The sequence below is a fragment of the Eumetopias jubatus genome, unplaced genomic scaffold (genome assembly GCF_037043125.1).
Source record: "Eumetopias jubatus isolate StellerSeaLion01/CBP00866 unplaced genomic scaffold, mEumJub1_p1.0 scaffold_11, whole genome shotgun sequence".
NCBI classification, from domain to species: Eukaryota; Metazoa; Chordata; class Mammalia; order Carnivora; family Otariidae; genus Eumetopias; species Eumetopias jubatus.
In genome coordinates this window covers 85,185,662-85,213,216 of record NW_028274817.1, presented here as the reverse complement: position 1 = coordinate 85,213,216, position 27,555 = coordinate 85,185,662, and the positions used below count along the sequence as shown (strand labels likewise).

Here is a 27,555-nt window from a genome sequence, read left to right as displayed (position 1 = left end):
CAGGGGCAGGGTGGGCCACAGGGTACCTCAGGAACGTGGGCTCCTCCTTCCATCCAAGCCTTCACTGATGCTCACAAGTCCCCAACAGGAGGTTGTGGGAGAGAGCAGTGAGTACTGGTTCACATGAGGGACACCCAGACCTCAGAGGCAAAAAAGAGGGTAGAAAGCCACCTGCCTCAGGATTCCCAACAGTAGAGGACCACAGGCTCCTAGTTAGAGGAAGCAAGGCCCAGAGAGGTCAAGGAATATACCTGAGGTCACCCAGCCAGTCGACAGCTAAGCTGAGAAGCTAGGGCTTTCCCAGGGTCATAGAAAGAACATGTCCTTTGGACAGGTCTGGGCTCCCATGCCGGCTCCGCCACTAATGACCCCAAGCATGTCATTTCCCTTTCCTGAGCCTCAGTCTTCTCACCTGTCTCATGGGATAACGATCCCAATTTTGCAGGTGAATCTGAAGCACCCAGCTGAATGCCAGCAAACAGTCAAGGTCAAGGAACAACACTGTGGCCTCTATGTGTGCAATCCCCTCTCCAACTCCAGCCTTTGGTTATGTGCTCCTTCCACTATGCAATGCGTGGCAGGAAGCTAGAACCTGTAGGCCTTCTCATCAGAGCTCAGGTGCTCTGCCCCTGCTGCCTGTCCCTGCACAAGCTAGGCTGGAAGCAGAGGGACATCAGAAAGCCCGAGGACAAAGTCCCCTTCCCAGGCACATGTCCTGTGCACTCTGGCCCAGGGAAACCTCCAGATGAGGCCTAGAGACCCAGGAGCCACATACTTCCAGGGAGTGGCCATGGGGCTTCTGAGGTTTTACAGAGAAAAGCCAAGGGCAGTCCAGTTGGGGGAAATGGGTAGCCATAGTGCTGATAGGGAAAGGCCTTCAACCTGCTGCGGTCAGCTCTTCCTGTAAGCTCAGGCCCTTTACTGGAAGGCCTTTGAGGGGGGTGTCAGAGGGTGTTTGGGGAGGTCAACTGGATGGACACACATGAAAATATTGCTGTTTAGGGGCGCCTGTGTGGCTCAGTTGGTTAAGCGACTGCCTTCGGCTCAGGTCATGATCCTGGAGTCCCGGGATCGAGTCCCACATCGGGCTCCCTGCTCAGTAGGGAGTCTGCTTCTCCCTCTGACCCTCTTCCCTCTCGTGCTCTCTATATCTCTCATTCTTTCTCTGTCAAATAAATAAATAAAATCTTAAAAAAAAAAGATTAAAAAAAAAGAAAATATTGCTGTTGAAATGAAGGGGGGAAATCGGAGGGGGGAGACGAACCATGAGAGACTATGGACTCAGAAACAAACTGAGGGTTCTAGAAGGGAGGGGGTGGGGAGGATGGGTTAGCCCGGTGATGGGTATTAAGGAGGGCACGTACTGCATGGAGCACCGGGTGTTATATGCAAACAACGAATCGTGGAACACTACATCAAAGACTAATGATGTAATGTATGGTGACATAACATAATAAAATCAAATGAAAAAAAAAAAGAAAATATCCCTGTTGATATGGATTACTGCACAAGCCAGGTCCTTACTAGCTCCAACATCTGCCTCAAAGGCGGCCTGAGACCAAGGTGCCCAGATGCATTCTCTTACACTCACTCCACCAGCAGCCCCGTTTGCCCCACATCTAGCCTGAGGCTTCAGCACAGGGCCTAGCACCTAACAGGCCCTGGCCTATTCTTTCTTTGCCTTCCTTTTGTCCAAGATGCCCCCAAACCCAGCTCTCTTTCTAGGAAACATCCCAGGGAGAACACAGGATTGAGCCACAGGGTTAGAAAGGGTGGCATTTTCCTAGCCCAGCAGAGTCTACTGCCTGAGCCTCTTCCGCTTGGTAGAACAGGGAGGCAAGCACTCAACCCACCTAAACTTCTACTCATTCAACAAACATTTGTGGCTCTGAGACCCCACTGAAAACAGCGTTCAAGCTTCACCACTGCTACTGTTCCCTGAGGGTCTACCAGGTGTCAGGCACCAGAGGGATTTACTGAAGTGATCTCATGTAACCATTACCACTCTGGGTCTTCTGCCTCCTGTTACAGCCTCGGAAACAGGCTCAGGAAAACAGAGCTGCTTGCCCAAGTTCGCACCAAGAATCAGTGGCACAGTCAGAAGTGGAGTCAGTCCAGGCTACCAGGAGACACGGGGCTAGCCACATGGTGAGAGAATAGCAGACCTTGTAAGGATTCAAGGAGCCCTTCACAATCAACACCATTTCACAGATGGGAAAATGGAAGTTTTTGAATCATGGCCAGAACTGGAAGACAGGGCGTCTGACTCCTACTTCAAGGCTCCTATCAGAGGGCCCTTCTCCCTGGTAGATAGCAGAGCCCCAACGGAAGGGTCAGATCACATTTCCAAATTCCCCTGGACAAGGGCCTTCAAACTGCCTGTTGGGTCACAAGATTCGGAGCCAGAGCGGCCTCAAGGATGTCGCTCGGACTGGATAGATGTTATTAAGGAATTATGAATGTTGTTAGGTAGGATAACAACACTTTGGTTATGTTAGAAAAGAAAGAATCCTTATCTGTTAGAGAAACATACATAAATATTTACAAATGAAACGATCTGATGTTGGGGTTTTGCTTTAAAAATACTCTTGTTTCAGGAGAGCAAAAAAGAGTGGGCAGGGTAGTGACGAAACAAGGCTGGCCAAGTGTTGACGACTATTTTGAAGATGAACGATGGGTGTACATGAGAATTCACTATTCTACTTTTCTGTAAGTTTAAAAAAATTCTATGATCCCAGGGTGACAGCAATGTGCTGTGGTTAAGAACATGGGCCTCAGGTCGCCTGAGTGGCTCAATCGGTTAAGCGGCTGCCTTTGGCTCAGGTCATTATCCCAGGGTCCTGGGATCAAGCCCCATGTCAGGCTCCCTGCTCGGTGGGAAGCCTGCTTCTCCCTCTCCCACTCCCCCTGCTTGTGTTCCCTCTCTCGCTGTCTCTCTCTGTCAAATAATAAAAAAAAAAAGAACATGGGCCTTAGACTAACCCAACCCAGAGACTCCCAACTCTATTATCTGACCCTGGGCAAGTCACTTCCCTGCTCTAAGCTGCTTTTCTCTTCTGACACATGGAAACCACAATAGTTCCTACACTTAACCTAGCTCGGAGGGGAATGAAAAAGGGTTTCCTTTAGTGTCTGACAGTGCAATCTGTCCCTAAGTAACATTTTTTATCACTATTATTGTTATTACTTTCACACCACCGCACTGCCTCATGACCAAAGGATAGAGGCCAGATACTAACTTGAAGCTGGGGTCTGGAGCCCCTGCAACACCAGTAAACTCTACCCTCAACCCCGTCTCAGGGGTTACTCCTAAACACCAGAAACAGCTCAGGGGCAGTCCTAGGCCCTTGAAAGCTAAGGCACAGACTCACCTACAGCCCGGAAGAGACAGGCACCGTCCTCCTTCATCTGCTTGATGATGAAGCCCTTCTTGTCTCTCAGGGCCTTTTCAAACCAGTGCTCCTGCTGAAGGGAAGAGGTGGGAGTCAGCAACAGGAAAGACCTGTACCCCCTCCCCAGGGCCCTGCCCTCTAGGTTCCCAAAGGGCCCAGCTAACTGGCTGAGAGGACACTGGGCGAGGTCAAGTTCCCAGCCCTGCTTGACACTCCATGCACATGGAGGAGGAGGAGACCCTTTCTTTTAGGGAATCAGTCATTGTGTGAGCAGAATACTTGGTCCCAGAGGGGTCTCATCTGTTTTCTGACCGGCCCTGCTGACCATATTGGGAATCCAATACTGGGCTCCTACAGGCAGCCAGAGGCCCAGACCCGGCAAGTACCCGGGGGTGGGGCCTTGGGGACAGGGATGGACCTGGCTCTATCTCAAGGAGTTCCCCAGTTCACCTGGGGACCTTCTAGCCACTTAAGGTAGGGAAGATGTTGAGGAGGGAGTAACTGGCTAGAGCCTAGATCCCAAGCCCTACACGTATAGCTAGGGACTGTCAAAATATATCATACAAGGCAAAATGCATACGCTGTATGATCTCACTCATAGCTGAACCCGTTTAACGTATATATGCATGTGCATACAAACACATGAGAGTTGCAAAGACCATACAATAAAATATCCCTAAAAGTTGGTATTACACAGGATTTTGACTTTCTTCATGAGAAGTATGCAATCCCTTGTCCAAAATTCCAAAACTAAAAAAGCTTTGAAAACCAAAGTCTTCCTCTAACTCATTTGCCATCATTACCTGACCTGAGCTGGCAGGAACCTATTTATCCCACTTGGCGGTGAATATTCAAACATTTCTATGCAGAAACATTCAGGTGTATGGTTATGAAGTATTACCATAGACCCCACCAGAGGTGTTACATAACACACAGTACACACACCAGGTTTTTCTAAATTCTGAAATTTCCCTAAATTCCAAAGCACATCTGACCCCAAACGTTCAGGTTCAGTGAGCCTGTACAAATGTTTATCTCCAGACTTAAAAAAAAATAATGGAGAGATGAATAGGCAGAAAAGAGGATGTTTAGGGCAGTGAAACTACTCTGTATGGTACCTTAACGGTGGTTATGTGTCATTATACATTTGTCCAAACCCACAGAATGTAGAACACCAAGAGTGAACCCTAATGTGAACTGTGGAATCTGGGTGATTATGATGTGTCCTACATGGACACTGACTGTAACAAATGCACCACTCAGGTGGGGGGCTGTTAATAATGGGGGAGACTATGCATGTGTGAGGGCAGGGTACAGTATGTGGGAACTCCCTGTTCAATATGGGAACTCTTGTTCAGTTTTGCTGTGAACCTAAAACTGCTCTAAAAATTTAAGTCGAGGGGCGCCTGGGTGGCTCAGTCGTTAAGCATCTGCCTTCTGCTCAGGTCATGGCTCCGGGGTCCTGGGATCGAGCCCCGCATCGGGCTCCCTCCTCAGTGGGAAGCTTGCTTCTCCCTCTCCCACTCCCCCTACTTGTGTTCCCTCTCTCGCTGTCTCTGTCAAATAAACCTTTATAAAAATAAATAATTAATTAAGTCGATTAAAAAAAAGTCCATGTGTCACTGAAAACACATTTTCCATTTCAAAACAAAATCAGAAGCAGCAGACCTTTCCCAGGCCCCTCACGCCCTCTGCTGGCCACCAGAAGAAGCCAGCCTTATCCAGCATATGGGCTAGGGACCAGGAATCCCAAACCCCCTCCTTTGGGACACTACCCTGCCCAGGGATTTAGAGGATCCGGGCTCTGACTAGACAGAGGGGATCACTTCTCTGCAGTCCACTTTCCCCCAGCAGAGTAGGAAGTACAAGGTTCGGAAGCTCTGCATTTCAACCCCACCCCTGTCACTCACTCGCTGTGTGATTTCAGGTAAACTACCTGAATTCTCCAAGCCTCAGTTTCCTATCAAACGAGGGATATGTGATCTACCTGACAGAGCTGGGAAGAAGCTCAGAGCAGCTTCAGGGCCTAAAAAGGCTTGGTAAATAACAGGTCCTCAGCCACAGAAGGGGCAAGACTGGCACAGACACAGACCACGTACAACTGAGAGGCCCTCAACAAGCCCCACTGGAGTAGCCGGACAGTAGGGGATGCAGAGGGGGGTGATGAGGGAATGCCGCCCAGTAGCCCCACCATTAGGGCCCACACCCCAGGAAGGTGTGGCTGGCTTGCCAGAGATGACAAAGGCACCTGGAAGCCCTTAATGGGCTTCCATGGACAGCAGAGAGACTCTTGTTTGTGCACAACACTCCAGCACGTGCCTCACCTGCCCCAGAGGCTGTGGACTAGCACACTTCAGCCAGTTTCCCCCAGTCCATCCCTGCCCTGCAGGGATACCCATCTCCCAACACCACGGTACCTGCCCCAATCAGGGGTCACCAGCAGGGAAGCTGCAACTGTGACTACAGGCCCACACTGAGCAGAAAGAAAAGTTCTAAAGAAGGGCGCATAGTAACCTCCTGCCCTCTAGTGCAGGGGAGAAGATTGAGGGGGGAGGGGATCAAAGAGGAGGAGAAGGGCTCCTACTTATTCCTCCAACAAGGGTCTACCAGGCAGCTGCCAAATCAGACCCCGACTGTAGTAAGCCAGGCAACGAGGACGGCGCAATGAATCAGACTCGGTCTCTACCCTCCGTAAGCTTGCTGACTGCTGGAGGGCATGGGCAAACAGGGAATGACCATGCACAAGTGTGAGCAGGGCAGTGAAGAGCTAACACAGTGCTATGAAACACACAGGAAGGGACCTAACCAATCATTAAGGTTGGCACCTGAGAAGAGGTGCCACCTGATGGAAGGGTTAAAACACGAAGACCTCCAGAAATGCTTGTTAACTGGGTAAAAAATCACTTCAGGGGGTGCCTGGCTGGCTCAGTCGGAGGAGTACGCAATTCTTGATCTTGGGGTGGTGAGTTCAAGCCCCACATTGGGTGTAGAGATTACCTAAATACATTTAAAAAATCACTTCTACCACAAAGCACCAGGGATGCCAAGAGAGGCCCAGCAGTGAGTCCAGCACAACTAAAGTTCTGGGTGGGACTAGGCAGGTAAACAGGGTGGGGCCAGGAAGAAAGATGAACTCATATTAGCCAAATGCCTGCCCCGTACCAGATGCCTGATGCAAAAGGTGACTTCATTTAATTGTTCTTACCACAGCCCAGGTGGCAGTGAGCTTTATCCTCATTTGACAAAAGCAAAAAGAGCTGGGGTTTGGGCACCAGCAAAGCCTAGTATAGAGGCAAAAGGGGAGGCCTCATGAGCCACAACATGGCGACATACCTGGCAGCCCATCCTGGGAAAATCCTGGTTTGTCCCTAAAAATGAAGGAGGCCTAATGAGCATACCCTTTGCACAAGTAGGGCTTTGGTACTGGGACGATCCGGGCCTGGATCTGGAGGCCAAACCACGACCCTCCCACTGGCTTTGGCACCAGCAGCCTTAAGGGCTTTGGGTCTGGCTGAAACCCTGCCTCTCCTTTTGGGGAGAGAAAACAGGGATGCCATGGTCCTGGGCTCCAGGAAGAGTTTAGAGTCCCAGAAGCCCCTAGCTTAGTCTCCTCCTTCCCCTGGCTAGACAGGAGCCTCTGAGAAAGGTGCCAACTTGGGAGTTGTTTAGGAAAGTGGCCCAGGAAGGAAACGCTGGTGGGAGAGAGGGATGGGGACTAACCCTGCCATTGGTAAGTTTAAGCTGCATCAATGCTCTGGCCTGAAAAAGTCAAGTCCAGACAGTGAATCTCACAAGCCCACTGCTGAGCCTGCGGGCGAGTCCCTCCACATCCCTGAGCCTCCACAAGGGGGCTGGGCAAAGCTCTCTGACATTAGGGGATCCCAGGTGCAAGACTCTGCAACCTACTGGTCCAAAGGCCCAAGAGAAGTTGAAGCAGACTGTGGGACCCAATTGACTTGGGTTCCAGTGCAGCTCCACCAATTATCAGCCATGTGATGAACCACTCTGAACACTCCACAGTTTTCCAATCTGTGAAATGGGATAACAAGCTTCCCAGTAACAGGGTAACTGGAAAGACTCAAATGTTACATGACTTTGCCCAGTAGGAAAGCACTTAATGGGTTCTGTTCTCCTCCCTGGAAGGGAAACAAGAACGCTCCCGTAGGAGGCCTAATGATGACCACCCAAAGATATCAGGCCCTAATCCCTGGAACCTGTAAATGCTATTTAGTAAGGAACAAGGGTCTTCAGTGTGATTAAGGATCTTGACATGGGGAGATTATCTTGGAGTTTCTGGGCAGGACCTAAATGCAATCACAAGTGTCCTTAGAACAGCAGAGAAGACCTGACACAGAAGAGGAGACTGCACATAAACAGAGAAGACGGTGTTGAAAACAGGGAGAGGATGGAGTGATGCAGCCACAAACCAAGGAGAGCCGGCAACCACCAGAAGCTGAAAGAGTACTGGATTCTCCCTAAAGCCTCTGCAGCGACTACAGCCCTGGCAACATCTTGATTTTGGCCCAGTGAAACTGATTTTGGACTTCTGGCTTCCAGCACTGTGAGAGAATAAATTTCTGTTGTTCTAGACCACTCAGTTTGTGGTAATTTGTCACAGCAGCCACAGGAAACTAATATAACTCCCTTGAAGCACTCGCTGGTGGGAGCCATGGGGCAATATGGCATGGTTCCACTCCCACAGGATCCACCTCTGTAGCATCCCCCCAGGGAGAGAATTAAAATGAAGGCAGCAGGGGCCTGGAATTCCCCCTCCGAGTCTGGGAAGCTACTGACCCTGCCTATCAATGAATGAGCTGCCACCGAAAGGGGAGGGGGCAGGAGGAATAGCCGCTCTCAGGCAGATGTCTTCTCAGAGCCCAGGGCCAAGAGGTGTTTAATATTCTGGCCTTCACAGCTCTGTCCCAGGAAGCCTGATGCCAAGACCACCCTTCTCTCCCCCCAAAACACCCAGGAACACTGGCTCAGCTCCATGGGCAAAACACAGGCAACCCATCTGATGAAAAACAGGCGCACTGCTCTCTTAGGAGCAACACAAGCTTCTCCAGGGCGAAGGAATGGGAAAAGACCAAGGCCCCCGAACCTACTGCCGGGCCACTGATGGGGAGAAGGGAGAGGAGATGGGTTAAAAAACGAAGATTCTATTATTCTGCAACGACAAGAAACAGAGTACTGGCGCACGCTACAACACGGATGAGGCTTGAAAAGAATATGCTAAGTGAAGCCCGATACAAAGAACCGCACATTGTATGGTTCCATTTACATGAACCATTCAGAACAGACAAATCAATCAAGACGAAAAGTAGATTAGTAGTTGCTGGGAGGGGATGAGGGCACTAGGGGATGGTGATGGTACAGGGTTTCTCTGCAAGTGATAAAAATGTTCCACAAGTGATCATGGCAGTAGGTGCACAACTCTGTGAATACGCTAAAAGCTACTGAATTGTACACTTTAAATCGGCGAATTCTACAGTGTGTGAATGACATCTCAATAAAGCTGTTAAAATTAAACAAGCCCAAGGGCCTATAGCACTACCAGGGGAGAAGAAAGCCAAACACTGCTTGAAACTTTACAGCACACCCCCACAAGCCAATGGGCCTCACCCAAAACTTTCAGAATGGGTAGGAGGAGTGGGGAGCAGGGAATTAAAGACGAGATCACAACTAGCTTCCGAGAAATGAGTCCAACCTCCCTCCTCACTGTTACCATTTTAAGGCTGGAGAAACTGAGGCCCAGATAGGGGAAGTGCCTGAAGACAGAGGACTCAAACCCAGACAGCCAGGGAAGGGACTACTTCCTGCTGTAGGACTCTGTCTCCCCGCCAAAGGAATCAGCAGGTTTCCTAGATGCCAAAGCTCGGCTATTACAAAGGATTCCAGGAAGAACCAGATGATCCCGGGAAAACTGCAAGAGAAGAATCAGCCAAATTGAGGTGGGCCAGGTCAGGTATTCATACACTCAATAACCCCGGGCATGGGTGGCCTTTTGGGGAGAGGGAAAAAAAAAAAAAAGCTGAGAGTTTGCCTAAAGCCATGAAACAGCCAAGCAGGAGATCCTGGGGTTTGAACTCAGGCCTGCCCAGCTCCAAAGCCCAAACTTTTTCCACACTACCCCCACACCATCCAGTAGGCCCCCTGACAGGCAACCCCCAAGCTTATTATTCACCGTAACACAGGTGGACATAAAATTCACTGTCTGCCAACCCCAAGCCTCACACTGAACAGACACCTGTCCTGCCCACCAAGCTTGGATGGTGGGGAGGGAAGAAAGGGGCGGGGGGGGGGAACCCAGATTTTCCTCAAAAGACACCCACCATTCTCTGTCACCTCCAACTCCAGAGGGCTTTGGCATGAGTTCCCTAAAATCCCAGAGCTAAACGACACTTCCCCAGCTCCTTCCCTGACCAATGAGGAAACGGAGACCCAGAGAACACAGACCTAGCTATTCTGGTCCATCCAGCAAAGCTCCAGCAGAGCCAGTGGGAACCTAGGTATCCTGACTACAGTGCCAGGTCCAGCTTCTCCCACCACTGGAGCATGCATGTCCCCCTCTGAAAATGCTCTGTGGGGTCCTCAAGCCCAGGAGACTTACAAGCCACTCTCTTCACAGGGTAGACTCAGTAAGGCAGCCATGCCTGGAAAAGGAAACCCCTGACATTACCACCAACGCCGCACCAGGACCCCAGGGTGCCAAAAGGGCTCCTCAAGTCCTACAGTAGTCACAGCACCCGAACAAACAGGAAATCTGAGTAGTCAGAACAAGGATTCACCATCTGGGCCTCCTCTCAACAACTCCTCTCTTTCCCAGGAGATCTAATGGGCCTCCAAGGCTACAAATGCCCCAGGGGACAGTTCAGGACCAAGACTGGAACAGCAGGAAGCATCTTCCCTCTTCTCATCCCCAAAAAGTCCCAAGTTGGATGAGGCGAGGCAGGGAGAAGCATCTTAATTCTCTCGTCCCAAGAAGTGCGAGAACAGGAAAAGCCTTTCCTCTGTCATCAGGAAGATGACATGCAGCCACAGAGCTTTACTTCCATGTTCTGATGGGAACAAGTATGAGGGAGGGAGCCTAGGACATGCACAAGGGGTGTAAGGAGAGGTCTTTCTAGCCACCATGGCAGCACACAACTTTCTTCCTTTATGTCCTTGTGCTTATTTCTGTGGAGAAAAGGCAGACTCCCCCAACCAGGAAGAGAAACGATTCCTGGTCCTGACCCTATGGGCTCCGACAACTGACTTTACCTGCATAGTCAAGGGTAGAAAGGGAGCAAGGACAGGGTGCTCAAGACAAGGCCCTGGCCCCTGTGAAGTGAAGAAAGATTTATCTGAACCAAGGGGACGAGAGATATGGGTAGAGAATTTCCCTGGAGTGGGGCTATCTCTGGTGAGAACAAAGCTTGTTGAAAGCAATTCAGGAAGCTCAAAACATTTCCCTGATCCTGGAAATGAGAGGCCAACAGCTGGGTCAGGGAGAGACTCAGGGGAGGCCTCAGTCACCACGTCCCCAGTACCTGGCAACCTTCTCATAGACAGCAGGGAGATCTTCCTGGTAAGGGGTTCTTAGGACTATGAAGAGCACCCACGTCTTTCTGTTTAATGGAGGAGGCCACAGGCCACACTGGAGAAGACCTCATGTCCCTCTCACTGTTGAGAAAGGACTGCCTGGTTGCAGGGTGGTGGAGAGAGCCTCATACTCAAGGGGGGAGCTCAGGCCCCTCCCTAAGGTGAAGAATCTCTTGTCCCTGAGAAGCTTAGGCCCCTGGGAAGAGGCTCAACTCTTCCTCAGAATCCCATCCTATCCATGTCCCAAGGGGAGTGGGTAGTTCTCAGGATTTAGCTCACAAATGGTCTGAGGCTCAAGTCCCCAAGGCAAAATATCTTAAGTCCCTAAAAGGTCCCTATGACTGGGGTATACATATGCTATCTGAACTGACGTGACAATCACTCTCAGGGAAGACTCAGGTCTCAGGTCCAAAGGTGGGCTGCGTTGTCTCACACACCAAAGAGAAAGTTTAAACTCTTGAGGGGGAGACCCAAGAGCCTACTCCCTAGGGACTTAGGGCCCAAGGTGGAAGGAGACTTTCTGTTCCTGAGGTATACCTTAAATTCCTTGAGGGGGAAGCCCAGACATCATCTCTAGAGACACACCAGTCATTGAGGTATGTATGGGTCTCTTGTCCTTGAGGGCAAGTTCAAGTGTCCTTGGCGCAATGGGTCTCAGGCCCTGAAGGCAGACTCAGATCCATGGGGAGGCCTCAAGCTCCATCTCTGCGACTCCATGCTGCCCATGTTCCCTGAAGAGTGGTATCAGGCTACAGTTCCCAAAGCAGGGATCTTACATCCCTGACAAGAAGCTCAGGCCCAAGGCGCCTGGGTGGCTCAATTAAGCATCTGCCTTAGGCTCAGGTCGTTATCCTGGAGTCCAGGGATGAGCCCCACCTCAGGCTCCCTGCTCAGCAGGGAGTCTGCTTCTGTCCCTCTGCTCCTCCCCCACCCCCCCAATCCCTGCTTGTGCGCGCTCGCTAGCTCTCTCAAATAAATAAATAAAATCTTAAAAAAAAAGCAGCAGCTCAGGCCCTTGGGGTAGGGGGTGCTCAGATCCCTGTTGCAGGGAGAGAAGGAGCTGTTACGTACCCAAGGTGTGTTCCGGTCCTTCATAATTAGAAGGATCTCATATCCCTGTGTTTGTCTGTGTGTGTTGGGAGGGGGTCAGACCCCCCAAGGAGAACACTCAGATACCAATCCCTGATGAGAAAGGACCTCTGAAGGCCTCACCTTGCCTGGGACCTCTGGGGGGGGGGCAGTATCCATCTCCTGAAGAGGCTTCAGACCCTGTCTCTGTAAGCCCCCATCCATAAACAGGGGGATCTTGGGCTCAAGTGCCCGAATCAGTGAGGCTTATTTTCTTGAAGAAAGGTTCAGGCTGGTGAGGTTGGGGGAGAGAAGAGCTGAAAGCCTATCACTTAAAAGAAGCTTAAGCTCCTAGAGAGAAATTCAAATTCAGACTCTCGGCCCCAAGAAGGTCTCAGACTACCGAAAGGAAGCATAGACCCTTGTCACTTAGTAAAGGTACAAATCTCATGTACCTTAGTAGTTTCTGGTCCCTGAGTGTTAGTTTTGGCTCTTGTCCCCAAAGGGAAGAGAATCTTGTCTCCCTGGAAAAAAATTCAGATCCACCTTCTCTAAAGAGAATATATACACACGCATGTATCAGGCTCTTGATTCTAGAAAAGGGAGTCTCAGGCACTCGAAGGCAGACTTAGGACCCTTAAGGAAGTCTCAAACTCCACTGCAGGGTGGTCCTGAGCTGTGTCCCCCTGAGAAGGAAAAGGACGGGAGATTGTCCTGTAGACTCCTGAAAAGGGTTTATGTATCTTGGGGACGCTCAAAATTCCCCTGAGGTCTCCACCTTACTTGCGTTCCCTGAAGGAGAAGTCTTAGACCCTTATCCCAGGGGAAAGGAAATCTCAAGGCACGGAACACAAACCAAGGTCCCTTGCAGTCACGAGACTCCCCTCTCAGGAGGCAATCCCATCTAATGGCCCTACATGATGAGGTCTCATGGCCCGAATAATGGCTCTGGGTCCCAAAAGAGACCACAGACTCCATCCTTAAGTCCGCCATCTTATCTGGGGCCTCTAACCCCCAAGTCCTTGGTGGGCGGTGGGGAAGAGGGTGCCTCAGGCCCCCACCACCAGAGAAGAATGCCAAGCTCCGGGAGCAGACGTAGGTCCCTCGGGACGATCTCAAACAGCCTTCTTTGGGTCCCTACCCGGTCTGGGGATCCCACCACCATGGGGATCCCACCCACCATACCCACTCACCTGTTACCCCCAGCCCATACCTGCTCAACGGTTGCGGGGTCCATAGCCTCGATGCGAGCTGCAGCCGCTTCATACTCGTCTTCACTGTTATAACCCGCGCCGACCTCCTCACGCTCTGGACTGCCCCCTCCAACCGCTCCGACCCCGGGGGCTTGACGCCGCCGCTTGCTGTGGCCCGGCCCTGAACAGCAACCGCCAACGCCTACGGCTCCGCCCACGCCCACCACCACGCCCGCCGCGCCCACACCCGCCGCCGCTGCACCCAGCGCGTCGCCGGGACCGCCGCCGGGACCAACAGGGCCCCCGCAAGGAGGAGGTGAAGCCTGCTGTGGCCGCGGACCCGCCACGGCGCCAGGCGGCACGGCCAGCGCCCAGCGGTGAAGCGCTCCCGGTGGCCCCGGTAGCGGGCCCTGAGGCGGTGGCGAGGCCCGGGGACGGGCCCCCACGACGCCCGAGTCACGGTCGCGGTCGCCACCGCCCACACCCGTGCCGCCGCCGCCCACGCCCACACCCCCGCCGCGACGCGGCGCCGGGGGCAGCGGCCCGGGCGGCGGCGGTTCGTTGGCGGGGTCGGCGTCGGGAGGCGGCGGCTTCTTTTTGGGGAGAATAGTCATGGCGGCACCGCCAAGTACCCCCCAGCAAACCCGGCGCGAGGCACGCCGGGAGAGAACCCGGATGAGGGGGCTACTGTGGTGCGCGAAGCACGACGGGATCGGCGGGACCCGGATAAAGAGATTGATGATGCACCGGTTCGAGAACCGTCGGTGGCGCGCGGGTCACGCGGCAGGAGAACCCGGATGTGAAGTCCTAGATGAAGGCACCGCGGCGGGTTTGTCGCAGCCTTCTCTCCAGTCCAACAAGTTTATTGCTACACTCGCTCGTTCCGGCCTGCTGCTTCAAAGGAAACAGAACCAAAACAAGCACCTCTTCGCCCCGCCCCCTCGCAGGTTCTTGAACTACCGGGTGGGGCCCCGGGGCGCTGCGCATGCGCGCCAGGGCACGGCCCCGCCTCTCGTTCGGAAGTACGTGGGCAAAATCTTCGCCGCCGCCACAACAATCGCGGGCACCAACCAATCGGGGCAGCTGCGTGGGTGCTCGATGATGCCCACGGGCCAATCAGATGCGAGCGATCGCCCTCCCGTGCCCTCTGTCTCAGATTTCAGTCAAAGTCGGCACCCTCGTTCCTTGCCTTCCTTCTCGTCCGCCCTGTTGCGCTCTCCTCTCCTCTAGGCTGTGACTCGTAGGCGGGGGTACTAAGACAGGACAGCGTGGCCGGCCCCGCGCACGACAATTTTGGAAAGCGCCTCCCTGCCAGGCTTCCAACTTGGCCGCAGTCAGCCGGACTGACTGGAAAATATCAACACTCCCAGAGCATAGCACTCCCCTGAAGCGTCAGTTCCGGCCCCACCCACCTGCAAATCCACGTCCGGCGGGGAGGCGGGTTCCGCTTCACCCTGGCAACAGACCGAGTTCTGGGGTGATTGGTTAAGGGGAGCCGTCATTCACGTTGGGCCGGCCAACCCTGGGACAGACGTGCACCGTGGGGACCTTGGGTGTTTGGGAAGCAGACACACCTTCTTTGGCTCCGCAGCACTCTCGCCCTCGCGTTGACCTCCCCGCCCCTGTGGCTAGTGCGCAAGCGCAGCACAGCCTTTCCACCGCCCCTCCCCGCCCTCCGCCCCCCGCCACTGAGTTTACCCGGGTTGAGCAAAAGTTTATGAACCAGCGCTGTCACCAGCCAGTGCTTTGCAAAGGGGGTTGGTAAAATCCCTGGTATTGAGCGGTTGGAGAGCTACAAGCTAATCGGAGCTCTGCCCCTCCTGTCTGAGCGATCTTTGGCAAGTCATTTAACATCCATCCCACCCACAATTTTTCAAGAAATTTTATTTTTTTAGTAATCGCTGTACCCAGAGTGGAGCTTGAACTCACAACCCCCGAGATCAAGAGTCGCATGCTCTTAGGACTAAGCCAGCCAGGCGCCCCTATCTGCAATTTCTACTTCTCTGTAACATGGCAATGATAATTATGATTTAAGGATCAGAGGTTAATGCTTGTAAAGGGCCTAGTGCTGTGTCTGACACATAGTAAGTGCTCAATAAATTAGTCTGACTGGCAGTGCAAGGAAAAGGATCCCAGGCTTTTGGAGTCAGGAAGACCTCAGTTCCAGAACCTGATGGGCCGTTACCAACTGTATGACCTCGAGCGAGTCATTGTGTCTCAAATTTGAGGTTAATTTTTTTTTGAGAGTTAATGATTTATTTCACATGTCGTTTTAAGATTCAGACAACTACAGAGATTCAGAGTCATACAGGGAAAATCTCCTGCACATAGCAGATGGGCATTAATGTCAGCCATTGTGACGTCACCATCGCTTCTCCCCTCTCTTCCCATTCCTATTGCCCATCTTTGGGAACTCTCGTGTCCCAAAGTCTGCCCAGACTACCTCAGGGAGTAGTTATGGGGTTCAGATGGGCTTATGAACCAAGAAGTTGTTTCGAGAGGTGAGGGCTTGCTGCCAGTCTTGGGAGTCAAGCCATACATGTTGACCAAAAGATGATCAGAAAGCTCTTCTGAGTGCCATCTAACCTTCTTCCTTCAGATGCTGACCTTGGTTGAAGTTCTTCCCCGAAGGGTGTCAGTTACAAATGGCATGTTGTGTTTTCTGCTCTGAAGACTTAGTGGGAGAGGACTCACGTTTCCTGGGCCTATTGTGTTCAGGGCACTATGCCAAATGCCTATGCATGTTATCATATTGAATCTTCTCATGATCCTCTCACTTGACCTATATTTCCTACTAGATATTTGTCCAGCACTACATGTCTAAAATTGAATCTAGGGTAACGTTGTAGCTAATCTTCACCAAGTACTTTCTATGTGCCTGGGGCTGTGTGCTAATGGGTTTGAGGTTCCTTTTGACAGTGAGTGCCACCCCCCACTCAGGCTTTGCCCAAGCCAGAACCTGGGAGTCACCCTTGTCTGCTCCCTCTTCCTCAACTCCCACATGCCTGTCAATCCCAAGTCCTGCCAATTCTACCTCTCAAATCTCTTGATTCTCCAACTCTTACCACCACTACACTTCCAAGCCAGCATCACCCACCAACTGGACTACTGCAAAAGCCTCCTCACCACCCTTCCTCCCGCCAGGACTGTTTCTCTAGAATCCACTGTCCACAGCCAGAGCGATCCTTCCGAAATGCAAACCTCAAGATGACTTTCCCGTCTACAAGCCTTCAGAGGTCCCCGTTATCCTTAGGATAAAGTCCAAAATCTGCATGTTAGCTTCAAAGGCTTTTTGTGATCCGGCCTATCTCCACATCCTTACTCTCATCACAGCCTCACACTCTCCTCCCCAGCTGAACTGAACTAATTTCAGTTTCCCAAAGGCCCTGAGCTTGCCTCCTAACCTCTAGGTCATTGCACATGCTGTTCCATCTGCCTGAAACATTTTTATCCTTTTGCCTGGCTAACTCCGCCTCATTCTTTGGGTGTTGGCAGGGTTAGGTCCTCCTGTCATCTGCATGCTTCTGCAATCCCATCGATTTTAGTTCTACAACACTACACTGTAATTGCTTAATTGTCTGCCCTCCATGCTCACCTCTGTGGATCAGAGACAATGTCTTCTTTGCCCATCTTTGTATCCCTAGGGCTAGCACATGATACGCAGTTAATAAATATTTGGTGAATAAATGATTATTATTTTACAGATTAGCAACCTGAGGCAAGAGAAGGTTTAAGTGACTCTCTCACCTGGGGATTGGAACCCAGGTCAACCCAAATCCAAGGTCTGTCTTCTTGGTGCTCCACAGGGCTCAGTCACACACTAGCCTAGTGTACCCAGTAGCCCAGCAGAGAGAATGCAGGGGATGTCCACAAGGAGGGGGAATTTACCAAATTTGAGAGATGCTTTCTTTCTTCTTCTTTGTAAATCTTGAGTTCTTTCTTTCTTTTTTTAAAAGCTAGCTCTAGGCCCAATCCAATGTGGGGCTTGAACTCACGACCCCGAGATCAAGAGCCGCATGTTCTACTGACTGAGCCAGCCAGGCGCCCCTGAGAGATGCTTGTAATTAGGGTTCAGTTCAGAGTCATTTGCTGCCAGGAAGCCCGGGGTTTAAGTCTCCTCTAACCAAGCGTGTGCTGCTGTGGGTCTCAGCTCTTCAAACCACCCTCTTTAATTCCTCCTAGATCCCCATCTTCCAGAACATGTCACCAACCATTGACCTCCCAATACCTGTACCCACACCTGCCCTTCTCCTGGTTGAAAGGAATTGAAACCAGAGTACTTTCAACTCCCCCCCCACCAGCCCAACCCAGCCTCCGAACCCACAGAGCCAGGAGGTGCTCATCCCCATCTCTCCTCTCAGGTTTTATTGACTGATGGAAACTACATCTTTGTCAGCCACCCACTCCACGGGGACAGTGCTGGGGACAGGGAACCTGAGATGATGCCAGATTTCAGCCTGAGAGCAGACACAGAGTTCTGGAAGGTGACCCAAGAGGGAAAAGAGAGAGGAATATGTGAAAAGGCTTTGTGGGGTTGGGGGAGGGAGGAAGAGGAGATCAAGAAGTTCCTCCTGCCCCCAACAACTCCCAGAGTTCAGGAACAACCCAGGCCTCAGCCCCTGATGCTTCTGGACTCCTGCCCAAGAACTTGGAATCAGCTATGATCTCCAAACACAGCCCAGCTCTCGCTGGCTGCTAGGCTCTTATCTCAGCCAGTCCAGACTCCAGCTGAACCCAGGAAGGAAGCAAACCAGAGGAGAAGAGAGGAGGAGTGGGTGGAGGCGGCCCCTCTGATTAGGGCAGATGTAAATGCTGCAGCAGACTGGGCAGAGAGGCTTTGCATAATTGTCATGGCAGCAGCTGCTATTGCTAGAGTTTGCTGGGGGCCCAGTGGAGGACGGGGTTGCAGGCACCCGTTTCCAGCAGCCAGGAAAGGGGAGTGGTGTTTGTGCTATCTGTGTGGATTGGGAGAGGCAGCCTGACCCCTGAGCCAAGGCTGGGGGCTGGCAAGTCACTGCTGAGGCCACAGCCCATGAAGCCTGTGGTTGCATTCCAAGCTTCAGAACTGGGGATTTGTGGGGCTCGGTGGAGGGCAGGGACATCTCCTAGAGGCCAGATCAGAGGCGAAGGTTCTCTTCTCTGAAGCCCCAAACCTCCACAGCCCAGCCACAGAGAAGAGGGAATCTCATCTCTCCTTCTCAGGCCAGAGCTCAGATGTCAGGTGGGGCCCCCGGGGGCCCAAGAGGAGGAGCATGCAGGAGGCCAGCTAGGGGAGAGAGGCCAGCCCCAGCATGCTGGGGCAAGGAGGCCGGGGGGGGGGGCGGGGGGGCCTGAGGAGGCCCAGCACTTCAGCGCCCCCTGGAAAAACCATCGGGGGTGGGGAAAGTTTCCCCTTCCCTGGCTGCTTCCCCACCAGGTGAGACGTTCCATCAAACTCCATTGCATAGTTCTCAGTGGGGGGCAGAAGGGGTCCCCAGGCCTGCCCCTCCCGGCCTCCCCAAAATATGGCTTTGGAAAGGAGTCCCCAAAAATCGAGAGGGCCCTCTGGACGGGCGGACCCACCGCTCACAGGGAAGAGATCTTGACAGTCTCCGGGAGGAGGCAAGGGGTGCCCAGGCTGGAGTTCCTGAGGGTGCTGCTGGCCCCACCACCACCACCAGGGGAGGAAGGTTGGCTCTCGTCCGGCGTGTTGGCAGGAGGGGTAGGGATACTGATGATGGCAGCCACAAAGTCCCGGCTGTCGCAGTTCAGGTCGAGGCTGTCATGGGGCTTGGCATTGAGGCTTGAGCGGCTGTGGATAAGGGTGGGGAGATGGAAGCTTCTTAAAAGGTCCGCTTAATACTTGCCCCAGCAATCGTGACATTTATTGAGCACCTGCTGGGTCCCTAGCACTGTGCTAAATGCTTCGCCTGCATCCTCAATTATGGCAGTGCCCAGTGAGGGCCCTGGGGTCAGGTGCTCCTGGGTCGAAATCCTGGTTTCACTTTGGCCCCTCTGAACCTCTCTTCTCTCTTTCATCTCCAGCATGGGAATAACAATATTTCCTACCTCATAGGGTCACTGTGGAGATTAAATGAGATAAGAGGTACTACAAAGTGTTTGGAATAGTGCCTGGAACATAATGAGAACACATGCAAAGATGTTCTCCATTACGGTTACTCCTTACAATGCCAAAATCCTCACAAGGATCCATTGTGAGAGCTGCACAACCTGGTCCCTGTTCCTTTCTGATTTGGCTTCCTACCACTCTCCCCCTCACTCACTCCACTCTGCTCACAGGAGCTTCTTGGCTGTGTCTCTGACATGCAGACCCATTCCTGCCTCAGGGCCTTTGCACAGGCCGTTTGCTCCCTCCCTCACCTTCTTCAGATGTCACCTCAGCAAAGCCTCCCCTGACCACACTATTTAAACTGCGTCATACTCTGTTCTGTACTCTCTGCCCCCCACCCCCGATTTCTTTTTCTTCTTGGCACTTAACACACCTCATCATCTGTGTCTTTGTTTGTTTATTAACTGTCTCATCACACTAGAATATAAATTCCAGAAGGTCAAGGATCTCTCTCTGTTCTCTTTGCTGCCTGAAGTGAACTCAATTCCTAAACTCCTACAGGGAACTCCAAAGTGCCTAAAAGTGTGCCTGGCATATAATAGGTGCTCAATAAATGTTTGCTGAAAGGACCGACAAAGAACAAGCTCCAGACAAGAGAAGCCCAAGCTCCCAGCATAGAGGAGTTTGGGCTCAAGCTTGGCTTGCTGGGCCTGAAGTCATGACATCTCAGAACCCCCACCCCTGGGGCCAAGCTCTGAGCTCCCTCTTGGGGGGTAGCCAGCAGGTGGGGGTGCTTACCTCTGAGGGGCAGGGCTCCTGCGCAGCCCTGCCAGTGTGTCCAGCTCCTGCATGCTGCCGCGACTGACCGAGGCCGTGGAGTTGGCGAGGCGAATGGCACGGCGCTTGGCCCTGCGGGGGCAGCAGGAGGACAGCAGGCCGCCGGGCCCCACTGCCTGGGAGGACACGGAGGTGCTGCGGCTGGTGCGGCCCCCCAGTGAGACGGCGCCCAGAGCCTCACTGAAGGTCAGCTCATCCGTGAACTCATGGCACTGGGGGCAGAAGGGAGGCACGGTCACCAGGCAGCACACGGGAACTGACCCCACTCCTGGGCCTTTGCTTAGGCCGCTCCTTCCTTTCCGGAAGTCTCTCTCGCTTCCCTTCCCTTGCCCAACCTTTGAGGCTCAGCTGTACTGGGGCCTCTTCCAGGAATCCCTGTGGGATTTCCACAATTAGTAGTGAGCCTCCCATCCTGGGGGCATGGGGGGAGCTGGCTTGGCCACAGAGGAACGCCCCTCCTTCTGCCACGCCGCCACCTCTCCTTAGGCCTCACCGTTGTCTTCTCTAGACAGTGCAGGAGGTGGTGATGTTGTTGCTCGAAAGCAGACCGGTTCCGGACACACAGCGCCTGTTCCTCCCCACTGCCGCTGTCCTGGGTTGGGGGGCGGGGACGGAGCAGAGCACTGAGGTCAGAACCTTCTTCCTCCCGTCACTGCTCCCCTCCCCCCAACCCCAAGGCAGGCCCCTCCCCACCTCAAGGCCCCCATTCTGCTTGTACTGCAGGAAGGCATTGGTGGTACCACTCTTCGCCAACCGGATCCTTGCCAAGCGCACCTTCTACAGAGAAAGGAGGAGACAAAGAGTCAGGTGGGTAGACACAAGAGTAGACTGGCTTGGGATGTGGGGAGCAGGAGGTACTCAGAGGGAAGAGGCAGTTACCTGCTGTGCTCGGCGCTTGTCAGCACGCTGGTTCTGGTGGTAGATGCGGCTAAAGTTGGACACGATGACTGGCACAGGCAGTGCAATGACCAGGACACCGCTGAGGGAGCAGATGGATCCGAAAATCTTGCCAGCAATGGTGCTGGGCACCATGTCTCCATAGCTGGGGCCAGGGGAGGGAAGTCAAGGTCAAGAAAAGTGCCCACCCACCCCTCAGTCTCCCACTCCGTCCCATCCAACCCGACACGCTCTGCAACCCTGGCCAGGCACTGAAACTTTCTGAGCCTCAGTTTCCTGCTCCGCAAAATGTGGGGAAAGACCTCTCTGGCCACCATTGGGGGTCAAATGAGAAACTGGCCCTTGGCCCCTGCCATCTGCTGCCCCCCATCTGAGTTGCACACCGAGCATCTGAGTCAGCTGGAAATCTATTAATATCAAACAGAGGGGAGAAGGAGGAAGTCATAGGCAGTAAATATAGTCTCCTGGGGAGAGAGTCCCAGCACCACAAGCCAGCTGAGGGGCTCTGAGTCCCAGGAGCAGTGCTCTGTTAGTTTTGCTTACATCTGTCTTACCTTCTCTAGGTAGGACCCCTTCTTATTACACCAGAAGAAGCCTTGAAACTGTCCTCCTATGAAAAAATAGGGGGGAGCCTTGCAACTCCCTCCTCCTTTTCTCCATGTCACCTCTTCCCAAGGAGATGGAGAAGTGCCGATCTTACCAACTTGTTTCACGGGGCCGGGGTGGGGGGACCAAAACTCAGGGAGGTTCCGTAGCTGACTTGCACAAGATCGCACAGCATACTTCTGTTCGGACCACGGGAGCAATTAGATCCCCTCCCCTCTGCAGTCCCAGCCTCTAGGCCTTTGCTCAGTCCATGTCCCCCTCCCCCGCCCCAAGGATGGCTGTTCCTTATTTCTTTGTTTTGACTCATTTAAAAGTCTCTCCAACTTGGCCATTTCTGGTCTGTGATGTGTCATCTCAGACTGTGTCCTCAACTATGAGACGCAGGCAGCTGTCCACCCTCCCAGCGTTGCTGTGAGGACTCGCTAGGGTAAAAGGCACCCAAAGACCCAGTTCCAACCCACTCTCAGGGCTCAGTATTTGTATGTCGATCCAATTCTGAACCTCCAACCAGAATTAATTTCTACTCCTTAGAAACCTGAAAGCCATTTTTCTGTACCTCTATGAAAGCCCGGAGCAAGCCCAAATCACCCGTTCGACAGATCCTGAGCAGCAACTGCACACCTAATCCCAGCGATGGAAATTTAGAGAAGGAGCACGATATCTGCCCTAGACAATGTCTTTAAGAACAACATGAGTTTGGTGATTCCATTTGATGCCTTTTATCCCAACTGTTTCCTCTCAAGGACTGACACTAAAAACATAATGCCGAAAATACCTTGACCTGGAGAACATCAAGGAATCACAAAGCCACAGAGGTAGTACCCCATATGGCAGATGATTCTGGAGGTTTGGGAGACATGGGTCCTCAAGGTGGGAAAAGGAGGTGATGGAAAGCCAGTACCTAGGTATCCTACACCAGAAACTTTCAGAGAACTTTCGCAACCATGAGGTCACGGAATCCCCTCTAAATGATGGAGGGATCACCATTTCTCATTTGACACGGGGGGGGGGGGGACAGGCCCAGAGAGAACAAGGTCAACAGAAAGAGTGTAGCTAAGACAATCCTTGGAACCCAAGTCTCCTGACCCGGACAGTGAAGGCATCGTCAGACCTGCGAGGGATTTGGAGATTGGTCCAACTCCCTCTGTTTTGTTTTTTTTTTTTTTAGAGAAGAGCAAACAGAAGTGCAAATAGAGAAAAAAGAGATCGTTTATCTACCCTTCTTACTCTTACAGAAAAAGGTGAGTGTAACTGGTCGGGCAGCTCCCAAGACAGGGTCTGCACTCACCCAAGTGTGGTCATGGTGACAATGGTATACCAGAAGGCCGCAGGGATGCTAGTAAAGTTGGTCTTGTTTGTGCCCTTCTCGGCATAAAACATGACAGTGGCGAAGATGATGATGGCCATGGTAAGGGAAAAGAGGAGAAAGCCGAGCTCAGAGGCACAGCTCTTGAGGGTGTAGCCCAGAATCCGCAGGCCCTGTGAGTGCCTGGAGAACTTGAAGATGCGGAACACCCGGAACACACGTAGGGTGACGAAGGCGCCCGAGACATCCTCGTTCTTGGGCACGAAAAGCCCGATGTAGTAGGGCAGGATGGCCACGACGTCGATAAGGCTCATTACACTCCGCAGGAAGCGGCACCGGCTGGGGGCGGCGAACAGCCGCAGGAGGTACTCGCCCGTGAATATGAGCACACAGGCCGTGTCCATGCAGAAAAAGGCCAGGGGGAAGCGGTCGCCGCAGGGCTGCTCCCTCGGGGGCCGCCGCGCGGGACCGCGGCACGGGATGGTCTCCACCACATTGGCGATGACCGACACGGCGATGAAAAAGCCCGTCACGTAGTAGAAAACGAGGGCCGCGGTGCTCGTGTGCGGGTTCTCGAAGGCCCGCCAGAGCCGCTGCCGCAAGGAGCTGCCGGCCGGCAGGGCTGGGCCATCGCTGGCCTGCTCGGCCTCCTCGTCCTCGGCCAGGCGCTCGGCGTTCTCCTTCTTGCGGTCCCGGTACTCTTCGAGGCAGCAGTCGCCCACGAGCTCGGGCACCAGGCCGTAGAAAGCCAGCTCTTCATCGAAGGCCTGGATGCACTCCTGCCGCGGGCAGTGCAGGCGGCCCGTGCGGTAGAAGTTCAGCACGTGCCGGAACATGTCCGGGTCGCGATCGAAGAAGTACTCGCCCGAGTCCGCGTCATAGAAGAATTCCTTCTCCGAGCTGCCTAGCAGAGTGTCTGGGTAGCGGTCCAGCGTGTTCTTCCAGGTCTCGAAGCGCCGGCCGCTCACATTCACCACCAGAACCTCGTCCCCTCGGGACGCCTTCACCCCCGGCGCGGGGGGCAGGGGCTGCTGGGCCAGGGGCAACCAGCCCACCGCGGCCGCCCGCGCGAAAGGCAGCCACGTGGCCACGCCTGCCGCCATTCTGCCGCGCCCCAGGCCCACGGAGACTTGGGGGGGTGGCCTTTAGGAGAGTGTGGCTGTCTCCAGGATGGTGGGGGCTTGGAGAGGCCCTGGGCCACTCGCACAAGCAAACTGGGGGTGTCTACAGAGGCCAAGAGGAACCAGGAGGAACTAGAGAGACAGGCAGGGGCTTGGGGGGCATTTAGAGGGTCTGGGGGGGACTTGGGGGTTGTCTTGAGGGACCTACGGAGGAGGGGCTAGGGCACATGGAGAAGAACAGCAAAGGGGCGCCTGGAGGGGCGGAGAAGGATCTGAGGGAGTGTTTAGAGAGACAGAGATGGCTCTCGAGGGGTCAGCATGTGCCTGCGAGATGTCTGGGGTGCCTAGGGGGGCAAGGAACACTGGGGAGTTGTCCACACTCTCAAGAGTTCTGAGGGAAGATGGGGCTGGGACCCCTTAGTGGGCTTGGAGAAGGGACCGGGGCGTCCAGAGGGGTGGAAATGGGAGCAGAGGTGTTTCAAAGAGGCCGAGAGTGTCTAGAGGGGGGTTCTAGAGGGGCCGAGAAAAGTGAGGCGGGTCATCCACACCCTCAAAACTTCTGAGGAAAAGATTAGGGGATTGGAGCTCCCTCATGGATCCAGGAAAGGGGTTCGTGCACGGAAGAGGTGGCTATAGAACCAGGAGGTTGTAAAGAGGCTGCCAGGTGTCTTGGGAGTGCCTGGAGCTGCCAAGAATAGCCTGGGGGGGGGGTATCTACACTCTACAGGAGTTCGGGGGAAGGAAGGCAAGGTGGGGCCCCCTAGAGGGGCTGGAGAAGGGAGTGGGGCATCTAAAGGGGTAGATATGGGACTAGGTTATTTTTCAGAGACCGAGAGGTGTCTGGGAGCGAGGGGTATGGGGGTGGTGCTGAGAAAGTCTGGTTCACCCTCTCAAGAGTTCCACGGGGGGGGGAGGAAAGGGGCCTGAGGAAGCCCCCTGGGGCTCAACTGGAAGTTGGGCACAGCCCCAGAGCACCCAGAGGTTGGATAAAGACTAAGAGGAGGGGTCCCCCTTCCCCCCAGCAAAATGGGTTGGAGAGCGGGTGGGGTGTTAAAGGGAGTTGGGTGTGTCTCCAGGGAGGGGGGCTGGCGGGCCTTGCGGGGGGGCGGATGGGGGAGGCCGAGGCGAAGCTGCGTCCCACCGTTAGGGGCTGGTCTGGGGAAGCCACACCCCGAGGGGCCGGCGGTGGAAGCGGCGGCGGCGGCGGCGGCGGCGGCGGCAGAAGAGGGGAAGCAGCCACAGTCAGGCCCGGGAGAGGAGAAGGTGGCACAGGCAGGGGGAGGGGGCCGGGGCCCTGGAAAGACAAGGGCCCGCAGAAGCCCTGGGGACTATCCCAGGATGGGCTAGGGCGTGAGGGCCGGACCAGGGAAGGGACAAGGACAGCGCTGTTGGTGGCCCCCTCCCCCTCCCCCAAGGGCCGTCCTCACCTGTGTCCCCGCTGCAGCGGCGGCCACAGCGGTGGGGCTGGGGGTACCAAACACCGGAGCTCCTGCCCCCCGCTGCAGAGCTGCCCGAGTTCTCCTCCTCCTCTGCTTCTCTCTCCCCGCCCCTCCGAGCTTGCCGGGAGCTGGAGAGAGAGGCAGGGAGGGGCCTCGTGGCTCCCGGAGCCCCCTCCCCTAGGACAGCCTGAGAGGGACCCTGGGGAGACTCCGCCTCCTACAAAGCTGGTTGGGCCTCAGTCGCGTCATCTGGAAAATGGGGGTGGCAGGGAGCTCTGCCAGTTCTCCCCACCTCCTTCCTGGACTCCCCCCTCTTCCTGCCCAGCTCCTACCCCCTCTGCCCCCGGGGGCCCCCACCCCCACCCGTCTGAATCAGCAGCACTTAGCAGATCCGATCGATGGGGAGGCGTCTGTTAATGGCCCCAGAGCGGAGTGCCATGGGGAATGATGCAGCGCTGTGTCCCCTCCCTGCCCCCATGCTGGAGAAGGGGATGGATGGAGGGACTGGTGGGGGGCATTTCTCTAGATGGCCAGGTCCCCAAAGCTGCTCCCTGGGTGGGGGGGGGCGGTGCGTGCGTTAGAGCCCAGCTCTGACCAAGACTGTTGCTATGGGACTGGAGCACCAGCCTGAAATAGGGGGTAAGGGGAGTGTGGATGGGGGCAAGCCAGGTCCCACCCCCATGCCAGGGTCTCTCTCAGGCAGGACCCACTCTGAGGGGCAGTCTGCCTCATCCCTCTGCGTCCAGGAGCCTTAATTCACGCCGCCTCCCCTAGAGGACTCTGCTCCCGGGTGGCATAGAGTACTGGGTACCGAGTGCCTCAGACCACGGATGGGTTCAAACCCCAGCTTTGCTGCTGACTTGCTGTGTCCTTGAGCAAGTGACTTGCCTTGTATCCTCAGCTGTCAGATGGAGAGTTACTCCAACTTGATAGTATCATGGGGGGCATTAAATGGAGTCATGTGAGAGGGGATGGCACAGGGCATGGCGCACAGGGGAAGCCTCATTTTTTAGTAATTAAAAGTGTGGCGAGAGGGGGAGCACTAAGGGGGGACCAATTTTCCCCTTTCAATCAATCTACCCACCCGCGTAATCCTGTTTGCTTACTCATCACACTCCCGATTTGTCTGTTTCTCCATCCCTCCATCCACCCACCACGCACCTATCAATCCATTCTCCCACCCCACAACCCAGTGCTCTACCTATCCCTCCACCCACCCGCTTGCTCATCCATTTGTATGTTCACCCCATCCACCTATTTGCCACCCTATCCTTATGTACCCCCAGCACCCACGTATCTGTCCATCCATAGCCGTGCCCATCACTTACTTACCTACTCTTCACTCTTCCTCATCCATCCATCCATTCCCCTGGCCATCCGTCTACTTACATCTCCGACCTATCCATCTATCCATTTATTCATCCAATTGCCTATCCATCCATCTGCCTGTGTATTTCTCAACCTCCCCCATCATTGATCTGTGCAACCTTCCACTTATTTATCCATCAGTCCGCCTAACCACTTATCTATCCTCTCACCTGCCCACTCTTATCCACACCCATACCCCACACACATCCACCCACATACATATCTGTAGGTATTTCTGTGCCACTCAGTTGGAGGGGCGGGCCCACGGTAACCGGAGACAGATAGGGGAGGGTGGGGGAAGGAGAGTAAAATTGCAGCCACAGACCTCCCTCCCCATTCCAATGGTGTGACCTCCCCATCCCCAGCACATCCCTCCGGGTTGGAAAGAATGAGAGTAGACAGTCAGTGGGTGGGCCCATCTGGCCAGATGGTATTTTGGCTGCAGCCTTTACATACACACACACACACACACACACACACACACACACACACACACACACACGTTGCTAGAACGCTGAACACGGACCACGCCCCACCCAAACATCCCCAATCCCAGATGCAGAGTAGCCAGGCTTCCAGACATAAATTAAAAAATAAAATAAAATAAAATAAAAAAGAGTTGGTCTCTGGGGAGGGAGAGCTCATGCAGAGATGAAGGCAAAGGCCTCTGGGAGCCAGGGCAGAGAAAGACGAGAAAT

At 54.0% G+C, this 27,555-nt stretch overlaps 2 protein-coding genes across 4 annotated transcripts in view; both read right to left on the bottom strand.

Moving 5' to 3' along the window:
• Window positions 1–14,590, bottom strand: part of OTUD5 (OTU deubiquitinase 5) — a 28,119-nt gene extending 13,529 nt beyond the window's left edge. Inside the window, exons 1-2 of one of the 3 annotated variants that reach the window (XM_028113362.2) lie at window positions 13,255–14,590; window positions 3,372–3,462 (exon numbers count right to left, since the gene is read on the bottom strand). In XM_028113362.2, the coding sequence (XP_027969163.1) occupies window positions 3,372–3,462; window positions 13,255–13,848 (685 nt within the window). In that variant the 5' untranslated portion in view covers window positions 13,849–14,590. Of the gene's footprint in view, window positions 1–3,371; window positions 3,466–13,254 lie in introns of all 3 variants that reach the window. The other 2 variants (XM_028113360.2, XM_028113361.2) reach the window with 2 other exon arrangements.
• Window positions 14,591–17,795: 3,205 nt separating this feature from the next.
• On the bottom strand, window positions 17,796–27,525 carry KCND1 (potassium voltage-gated channel subfamily D member 1). The gene is made up of 8 exons (XM_028113422.2): window positions 26,822–27,525; window positions 25,478–25,617; window positions 22,912–25,205; window positions 21,000–21,162; window positions 20,814–20,897; window positions 20,614–20,712; window positions 20,082–20,332; window positions 17,796–19,025 (listed from the first exon to the last, which is right to left on the bottom strand). Exons 3-8 carry the CDS (start codon window positions 24,030–24,032, stop codon window positions 18,800–18,802), a joined length of 1,944 nt encoding a protein of 647 aa, XP_027969223.1. The 5' UTR covers window positions 24,033–25,205; window positions 25,478–25,617; window positions 26,822–27,525; the 3' UTR covers window positions 17,796–18,799.
• Between the last annotated feature and the right edge of the window lie 30 nt (window positions 27,526–27,555).